General features: G+C 48.8%; 1 protein-coding gene across 1 annotated transcript; it reads left to right on the top strand.

Moving 5' to 3' along the window:
* The first annotated feature begins 5,530 nt into the window (after positions 1-5,530).
* LOC146754598 (endogenous retrovirus group K member 7 Gag polyprotein-like) lies at positions 5,531-6,943 on the top strand. The gene is made up of 2 exons (XM_085527805.1): positions 5,531-5,648; positions 5,835-6,943. The coding sequence occupies exons 1-2, from the start codon at positions 5,531-5,533 to the stop codon at positions 6,941-6,943; spliced, it is 1,227 nt and encodes a 408-aa protein (XP_085383931.1).
* The last annotated feature ends 3,022 nt before the right edge of the window (positions 6,944-9,965 follow it).

Below are 9,965 nucleotides of genomic sequence, written 5' to 3'. Positions count from 1 at the left end.
AACCTAAACCCAACCCTACCCCAACCCAACACAGACACAAACCCAAACCACAAACCTAAAACCAACCATACCCCAACCCAACACAGGCACAAACCAAACCCCAAACCTAAAACCAACCCAATCCCAAACCCAAAAGAGACACAAACCAAAACCCCAAACCTAAAAACAACCATAAAGAACCTAAACCCAACAGAGACACAAACCCAAACACCAAAAATAAAAACAACCCTACCCCAAACTCAAACCCCAAATCCCAAACCCAAACCCAACAGAGACACAAACCCAAACCCCAAACCTTAAACCAACCCTTCCCCAAACCCAAAAACCAACCCTACCCCAAACCCAAACCCCAAACCTAAAACCCCCCACAAACACTTCTATGCTTCTATCATCATTAAGGAACACCCCAACCTACCAGGACCCTTCCAACACAAGCCGATCCACGGTTCTTTAATCATCAAGGAGCCTCCCAAGGAGATCATGCCATCCCAAACCATTCCCTGGTTCTTAATGATCTTCAAGGACTCTTCCATCACAAACCATGCTCTGCATCTGTGACCTTCAAGGACCCTCCTGTGCTGGTGTGTCACAATGACTCTCTGACATCACAGAAGCCCCCCTGGGGAGGGGCAGGGGCAGTGGGTCAGTACGGAATACACCGGCTCCATTCTGCAAGTGGTACAGGTCCTGCAAGGAGCTGTGGGAACAGTGCAGCAATGAGGGCCCAGTATGACGGCGGAACATAACAGCGCTGGAGCGTGTGAAGCTGCTGCAGGAGCTGGAGCAAGCGAGCACTGAATAGATGGGCAACATAGGGCAGAACTGCAGCTGGATGGAGGGCATCCTGCACATGGCATGGCAGCATTGGGTTGAACTGCAGAGGGATATAGGGCACCCTGCCCATTGCATGGCAGCATTTGCTTGAGCTGCAGATGGATGGAGGGCACCCTGCACATGGTATGGCATCATTAGGTTGAGCTGCATCTGAAGCACACTCTGCCCATGGCATGACAGCATTAAGCTGAGATGCAGCTGGATGGAGGGCCCCCTAAAAGATGGCATGGCAGCATTGGGATGATCTGCAGCTGGAGTGCACCCTACACATGGCATGGTAGCATAAGGTTAAGCTGCATCTGGAGGGCACCATGCAAATGGCATGGCAGCATTGGGTCGAGCTGCAGCTGGAGGACACCCTGCATATGGAATGGCAGCATTGGGTTGAGCTGCAAAGGGAGGGCGCACTTGTCACGGAGTTCTCTCTAGAGCTCACTCCGGGACAGTGGGTACAAACCCGGGGCAGCAGGAACAAAAGCCCCCCCCCTTTTCTCTAGCGGCACGGCGGCGCGGCCCGGCGCGGTCCGGCCACGTGCGTTTAGGGAGACGGGGAAGGGAAGGGAGATTGCGATTGAGTCTAACAAAAAATGAGGGAGGAAAAAGCTGATCTGAGAACGAATGGCAGTTTAATAACCTAATAACACTAAACAACAACAAGAGAGTTTCAACAAAGAGAGTACCAAGTCCCAAATCTCACCGATGGAGCTGTGGAAGGCAGGAAGCTCTGACCACGCTGTCTCCTCGCAGGGAGCCGGTCCAGCAACCCCGTCCCCTTCCTCACTTCCCTTCTGGTGCTCCACCCCACATGCCCATTAAGGCAGTTCACAGAAAAAAAAAACTTGTCCCCTTTACTCCCATTATTAGGCATGGTGTTCTGATGTGGAATACCAACACCAACCAAATTGCAAAACCATAACATTCCACCCCTTATTACACATCATCACATCATGCCTAACTTTTATCAACATATAAACAGAACAGTAGTTAACATGCATTACATATGTACATACAGATATATATATATATATATACACACACATGGAATCACAGGCTGCACTCCCCCAGCATCAAGTTTCCCTGTGGCACACACTGAACATCCCCATCCTTCTGCATCACCCACCAGGTGCACCCAGGTCCCTGTGCAAAGACAGTTCCACGGAGGGGCCTCCCCTTTCCAGAGGCTGGAAGGACCCAAACCGCTTTTCCCAGCATATTCTTTACATGCACCACAGGAACCTTGTCTCCCTCCACGGTACGCAGGGAGTTGGACTGTGTAGGGCCGTCTCGGTTGGCTGATCCTCGGGTGTTTACCAGCCAGGTGGCTTCTGCTAGATGTTTCTCCCAGTTCTTAAATGTTCCACCACCCATCGCTTTCAGCGTGGTTTTCAGCAAACCGTTGTGGCGCTCAATCTTACCAGCGGCTGGTGCGTGATAGGGGATGTGATAGATCCACTCTATGGCGACGCCCATCTTGCCATTTCACCCCTAGAAACTGGATTTCTTGGGCAGGGCTCTTCACTTTGTCTCGCTTAATAGCGAAACCAGCAGACAGGAGGATTTGGATTATCCGTTCTCCTTTTTTAAAAACCTCCGTCACTGTATCACCCCACACAACGATATCATCTATATACTGCAGGTGCTCTGGAGCACCGCCCTGTTCCAACGTGGCTTGGATCAGCCCATGGCAGATGGTCGGGCTGTGTTTCCACCCCTGGGGCAAACGATTCCAAGTGTACTGAACACCCCTCCAAGTAAAGGCAAACTGTGGCCTACACTCTGTGGCCAAAGGGACAGAGAAAAATGCGTTGGCAATATCAATGGTGGCATACCATTTTGCCTCTTTCGATTCCAGTTCATACTGGAGTTCCAACATGTCTGGCACTGCAGCACTCAATGGGGGTGTGACCTCATTAAGGCCACGATAGTCCACTGTCAGCCTCCATTCTCCACTGGCTTTGCGCACTGGCCATATGGGGCTATTAAAGGGTGAATGGGTCTTACTAATTACTCCCTGACTTTCTAGTTGTTGAATGAGCTTATGGATAGGGAGCAAGGAATCCCTATTAGTACGGTACTGTCGTCTGTGTACTGTTCTCGTGGCAATTGGTACCCGTTGTTCTTCCACCCGTAGTAACCCCACAGCAGATGGGTCCCCTGATAGGCCAGGCAAATCAGACAGCTGCTTAATGTTGTCTGTTTCTATAGCAGCTATTCCAAAAGCCCATCTGTATCCTTTGGGGTCCTTGAAATGTCCCCTTCTTAGGTAATCTATTCCAAGTATGCAAGGAGCCCCCTGGCCAGTCACTATGCGATGCTTCTGCCAGTCTCTACCAGTGAGGCTTATCTCGGCCTCCAATACAGACAGTTCCTGCGAACCCCCAGTCACCCCATGTATATGTATCCGTTCTGTCCCTTCGAAACCTGAGGGTATCAGAGTGCACTGTGCACCGGTATCCACCAGTGCTTTATATTTTTGTGGTTCTGATGTGCCAGGCCACCGAATCCACACAGTCCAATACACTCTATTATCCCTCTTCCCCCCCTGGCTGAGGGCAGGGCCCCTCTATTGGTTGTCTGAAGCGGTAGAGGCAACCTCAGTAGTGGCTGACCTCTTTTGTAATTTTCTTACCCGTGCTCGCAGTACAAAATTGGGTTCGTCATGCCACTTCTTCATATCCTCTCCATGGTCACGCAGGTAGTTCCACATGGCACCACGTGACATAGGCTCACTGCGGTCCTTCACTCGGACAGGTGTGCGTTTGCGTCTGACAGCTGAGACTGCCACAGGTTCACTGTGGTTCCTTGCCGCAGACCAGCTCTTCTGCATGTTGTCCTGTCTTCTCTCCATTTGGTCCATTCTATCCACCATTTTACAGATGGCTGCGATGGTGGTACGGTGTGGCAGTAGTGAGTATTCGATATTTTGCAGTGAAAGGATGAGCTCAAAAATTTCAGGTCTCCTATCCAGCTCATCATACCTGTTAGAGTTCATTAATAGTACACTGGAATACTTCCCTGGTGCTGACCGTATGAGTTTCTTGCATATTTCCGGAGTACCGCTCACCTTTTCTGGGTCATGGTAATCCTCTGGGTCCCCAGGGGCAAACGTGGGATCAAACAGCATTTCTGCCACAGCCATTTCTCTCAGGTACTGGATACCTTCCTCAGCTGTACTCCATTTTTCCAGTACAGGCTCCAAATCATTTTTGAGAAGACAGGTTGCCTTTACAGCTGATAGAATCCTCTCCCAGAGACTGGCGACTCCATCGAGACATCTGCTGATCCCTCTATCAATAGATGAGTCTCGAGCAATGTTTCCTAATTGACGAGCCTCATTGCAGCTTAGGGACATGCAGGAGGCCCCATTGTCCCAACACTGGAGCAGCCAAGTGACAAGGCGTTCACCTGGGAGTCGGGCAAACTCCTTTCTCGCACTTTGGATTTCAGTAATTTTCAGAGGTTTACGAGTAGAGGAAGCAGTGACTTTTCCCTCATCATCACTATCTTCTCCGCGTCTGTTAGTCTTCTGAGTTGCCTTCCTTGGTGGTTTTGGGGAGGGTCCCTCGCCTGGATCTTCCTCTACTTCCTCCATCCGTTCCAGACGTGAGGACACACGTTCCCATCTCTGGCCTTCCACTGGGGCGACTGACACTGATGCTGGTGCTTCCTGTGGTCGGCTGGGATTGACTTGTTGCCTTCCCCTTAGGGTTTGGATCTCATTCTCGAGACTCTCTTTCTTTTTCATAAGCCATTCGATCTGAGATCCCCCTGATCTCCCACACTCACTCAGGGGTTCTATTAATTTCCCAAGGTCCCTCTGGTGTTCAGGGGTGAGATTACCTGATACTGGGGTGTAGAGAGTGTTTTTTACAGCTAGATGGGAAAGGGTCGAAAACACGGTGCAGTTAATCAAGCAGCCATGCCACCTGCAAGGACAGCGAGAATAACAAGATGCCCCGGGACGGTGAGAAACTAGCCATGGTTCTGAGAACTCAGGAAGGGAGTAGCTTTCAGGCGATAACAACAAGCCGTTAAGATACTCTGGGATGGTATGTAATTGGGAACCAATGATGAGCTCCACTTTTGCAATATGTATGAGCTAATTAACCGTGCTATAAATGTACGCGCAGCCAAGCAATAAACGAGAATAGCTGATCATATGTCAATGACAGGTGTGGTCATTTGCTTTTCTCCCGCCGTTCGACAACAATTGGTGACCCCGACGTGGCCTACTAGGAAGGATCGCAGCGGCGAAGGTGTTCGGATCCTTAAGCAGCGGGGATAGCATGCGCCGAGAGAAGAAGGTGCAGGTGCTCTAGGCGACCTTACAGAAGGGCTTAGCCGATACGGGCCGCCGACGTCCTTTAAGGCTGCAACAGCGCGCTGACAAATAGGTATGGAAAGGCAAGCGGCTTATGAATTCTTTTCTTGCTTTTTACAAAAGCGTCAGGTTAAGGGGATAGACTTGCATAAGGAACTTCCTGGGTTATTAGCGTATGGGTATGCTAAAGGGTTTTTTCTGAATCCGCATTTAGTGCATGATCTTGCTGAGTGGCGTAAATTTGGAGATACAATTTTTCAGGGAATATTAGATGGGGATAAAACAGCTAAAAAATGCGGGAAGTGGTGGCGTGTTGTTTATAATGATTTGTTGTTGCATCAGGCAGAAAAGAAAGCAGTGGAGCAAGCTAGCGCTATGCAGGGGAAAAATAAGAATTTTAACGAGTGGTCAGATTGCCCGATGCCCCCTGCAACGTCCACCGTAAAGTTGCCGCCGGCCGCCGAGCCCGCGTTGCCAGTGGCTGTGGAGCCGAGTGCCCCGTCTCCGCCTCCCAGCACGTCTGTATCAGACGAGCCGCCTGCATCGACCATGGCGCTACAGCCGGCCCCCTCGACCCCCCTTTGCAACGAGCCGCTTACTGGGGCAGACAATGTTCTAGCGGAGGCCGTCGCGCGGGAGCGGGGGGGGGCCTGGGCTGCGCTGGCGCGGGCTTGTTTAGAGGCGGGAGACGGTGAGGCCGTGGAAGCGGTGCAAGAGATGGCATTTCCGGTGATGTATGTGCCCGATCCTGCGGGCGGGTTACAGGCTACTATCACTGCTTTAGACTGGAAATTGTTGTCACAATTGCGGTCTACGGTCAGTCAGTTTGGAGTAAAAAGCGAGCCAGTGAAACAAATGCTGGATTATATCTGGAGTACTCAGGTTTTGCTGCCTTCAGATTGTCGGGCTATAGCTAAGTTGATTTTTTCACAGCACCAACAACTGTTGTTTAATGCTTATTGGCAGGAGATGTGTCAGCAGAGCGTTGCGACAATTAGGCAGCCGGGAGATCCTTTGTTTAATGTGACTCTTGATGAGCTTTTAGGTTTGGGTCCTTTTCTCCGGACGGAGGCTCAGGCTTTATTAGGTCCAGATAAATGTAGAGAGTCGATGTATTTGGCCAGGCAGGCTATGGATAAGATCAAGGCACCAGGTGGGCTGCCGTCTTACATGGGAATCCAGCAGGGGCGGAATGAGGACTTTGGAGCGTTTATAGATAAGGTGGCTGAAGCAATTGAGAAGGCGGGGGTACCGGAGTACATGAGGGGAGTAATGTTAAAACAGTGTGTACTTCAGAATTGCAATTCTACAGCTCGTAGCATTCTAGGTACCTTGAGGAGTAACTGGACAATTGAGGAGGCGTTAGACAGATTATCGAGTGTGCCCACAGGGGTTCAGGCTTTCTTAGTTGATGCTATTAAAGAGCTAGGGGCGGGATTAAAGGCACAGGCTGAGGTTTCTCAGAATCAGGTGTTAGCGGCTCTTGCACCCTTACAAGCGTCGGCAGCAACCAATTCAGGCCCAAGCACCTCTTATAAATGCTTCCGGTGCGGCGTTAAGGGACATCTGCGCAAGAATTGCCGAGCCGTCGGTGTATGGTGCCAGAACTGCCGCTCGGACAACCACAACACCGCCATCTGCCGTCGCCGGTCGGGAAACTACCAGCCCAGCGCGAGAAAGAACAGCGGCCGCGCTCCGACACAAGTAGCCGTTGCCAGCCAGTTGCCGCCGCCGCCCTCCAACCAGCTACATCCGGAAGCCTCGGCCTGGACCTTGCCGCTGCAGTAACTGTTACCCTGATGACTACGAAACCTGAGATGGTGCCTACGGGAATCTACGGACCAATAGTGATAAAAGGGACTGCAGTTGGGGCTCTTTTGTTGGGGCGCTCCTCTGCATCTATGATGGGACTGTTTGTTCTTCCAGGTGTGATCGATGCTGATTTCCAAGGAGAAATTCAAATTATGGTTTATACTCCATTTCCACCGATCCAAATTGAGAAAGGACAAAGAATTGCTCAACTAGTGCCCCTTGAGCAGATGACAAAGGAATTATCCTCACATGAATTGCCTGCTCGTGGGAATCGGGGGTTTGGCTCAACTGGGGGCCTAACTCTGTTGACACTAAATTTGCATGATCGGCCAAAGCAAACAGTGATTTTGGAATTTCAAGGGGAACAAGTGGAAATACAGGGTCTGCTTGATACAGGAGCAGATAGCAGCATTGTGAGCCCAGAAAGCTGGCCATCACACTGGCCACTTCAAATGACCACATCAACAGTCACAGGAGTGGGCGGATTGTCTCTAGCCAAAAAATCACCTCTTTTGCAAATCCACTTTGATGGACAAGTAATATGCACGACTATTTCAGTGGTGCCATTACCCCCTACTGTTCAGTGCTTGATTGGCCGTGATATACTATCTCAACTTGGAGTGATTTTGACAAACGAACGCCCTTTAGGGTAGAGGCCATTGCATGGGCTTTCCCACTCCCACTGACCTGGACTTCTAATTCCCCGGTGTGGGTGAAGCAATGGCCACTGAAAAGGGAAAGCTTGGAACAAGCGCACAAATTAGTGCAAGAACAATTTTCCCAGGGTCATTTAAAACTGTCTACTAGCCCTTGGAATACTCCAATTTTTGTAATAAAAAAGAAATCGGGAAAATTCCGTCTAATACATGATTTAAGAGCAGTAAATGATCAAATGGAACCGATGGGGGCGCTACAGCCAGGTTTGCCTAACCCTGCAATGTTACCTTATAATTGGCCACTGCTAATTATAGATTTGAAAGACTGTTTTTTCACTATTGCCTTACATGCTCAAGACACCAAAAGGTTTGCATTTACATTGCCTGCATTAAATCGAGAAAGTCCTGATCAACGATTTGAATGGACAGTGTTGCCTCAAGGAATGAAAAACAGTCCTACTTTGTGTCAGTTATATGTGGATTGTGCTTTACAACCGCTCCGGCAGGCTTGGACACAAACAGTCATTTACCATTACATGGATGATATATTGTTTGCCCAGCCGGAGGATTTTTCCCAGGAACAAATTCAGTTGATAGAAAAAACTCTGAGAATGGAGGGACTGGTAATAGCTCCAGAAAAAGTACAGTTATCTTCACCTTGGAAATATTTAGGATGGACTTTGAATAATACAATAGTTTCACCGCAAAAACTGCAATTAAACACTAAAATAGAGACATTGCATGATGCTCAGAGACTTTTAGGTGACCTACAGTGGTTACGTCCTGTTGTTGGTATACCGAATGAACTTTTGGACTCTTTGCGACCTTTGCTTCGTGGTACCGACCCTACTCAACCAGTGACAGTAACCACAGAACAGAGAAAAATATTGCAGCAAATTACAGACTGTGTAACACAGGGTAGTGTTCGACGTCGAGATCCCGATCTCCCTATACAGGTTATAGTGTGGTATGGACCAAAGTATTTACTGGGAGCATTGGCTCAATTTAAAAAGAAAACGGGGGAGGTATGGGTATTGGAGTGGATCTGCCCTTCTCTGCGACAATCAAAAACACTTCTTCAGAAAATTGAACTTTTAGCTGATGTCGTTAAGAGGGGGCGAGAGCGTACCCTGCAAATTACAGGCATGGAGCCTGCATGCATACGGATACCAATGCAAAAAGACACTTTATCGTGGTATTTGCAGAATAGCTCAGAACTGCAAGATGCTCTTTTAGGGGCTGGATGTGTGGTCGCAATGAATAAGATCCCGAATGCTCCACTACGCTGGATTGGACATTGGAACTGGATACAGCGACCAAAGCGATCTGTGACACCCCTAAAGGACGCGATTACAGCTTATACAGACGCAGGACAGAAATCGAGATTAGCAGCAGTGACCTGGCAACAAGACGGCTCCTGGAGACATCACCTGATTTCAGCTGACAAAAGGGACTCATTACAGACTTTGGAGTTGGTGGCTGTGGTATGGGCTATGGTAAAATTTAAGGGTCCTCTTAATGTGGTCACAGACTCTCTTTATGTGGTTGGTATATGTCATCGTATAGAGGAGGCTTATATCAAGGAGGTTCAGAACCACCGATTGTATGAGTTATTTATGCAACTACAGAGAGCTATTAGGATTAGGGAACATCCTTATTCAGTGATTCATGTCAGGAGTCATAAGTGGAAGGTTGGTCTGGGTGAGGGAAATTCAAGGGCAGACCAACTAGTGTCATGTGCACAAAAAACTCCAATTTCTCAGCATGCCTTGGCACGAGAGGCACATTCTATGTTTCACCAAAATGCTAAAGGACTACGGAGGGAATATCAGATATCATATGAGGAAGCCAAGGCAATAGTCAGGGCGTGTCCAATTTGTAGTCACCATGATGATGGTTGTGGTCTTGGTTTGGGGGTTAATCCCAGAGGTCTTAGGACAAATGAGAGTTGGCAGATGGATGTGATGCATGTGAGTGAGTTTGGACGATTGAAGTGTGTGCATGTATCTATAGACACATATAGTCACTTTGTATGGGCCACTGCTCAACCTGGAGAAAAGGCTGCACAAGTAGAAAGACATCTTAGTTGTTGTTTTGCAGTCATGGGTACACCACAGCACATAAGAACAGACAATGGCCCAGCTTATTCTAGTCAAAGGTTCAGAAAGTTTCTTCAGACTTGGGGAATAAAACATAGTACAGGAATCCCTAACTCTCCAACTAGTCAAGCAATAGTGGAACGAGCCAATAGAACGCTGAAAGGGTATATAGCAAAACATAGCAATATAAAAGACCCCCAGGAGAGACTTGCTAAATGCCTTTTTGTCTTGAACTATCTATGT

This window comes from Coturnix japonica, chromosome W (assembly GCF_054131305.1).
Source record: "Coturnix japonica strain WE chromosome W, WE-NBRP24, whole genome shotgun sequence".
Classification (NCBI taxonomy): Eukaryota; Metazoa; Chordata; class Aves; order Galliformes; family Phasianidae; genus Coturnix; species Coturnix japonica.
The sequence above is the reverse complement of the archived record's forward strand: the minus strand, read 5'-3'. Positions and strand labels throughout refer to the sequence as shown.

Excerpts from the sequence above, each read along its gene's own strand:
- LOC146754598 (XM_085527805.1), top strand. The coding sequence starts at position 5,531 with ATGCAGGGGAAAAATAAGAATTTTAACGAGTGGTCAGATTGCCCGATG. Across the intron at positions 5,649-5,834 it reads GCCAGTGGCTGTGGAGCCGA|AGGCGGGAGACGGTGAGGCC; the intron begins GTGCCCCGTCTC and ends GGGCTTGTTTAG.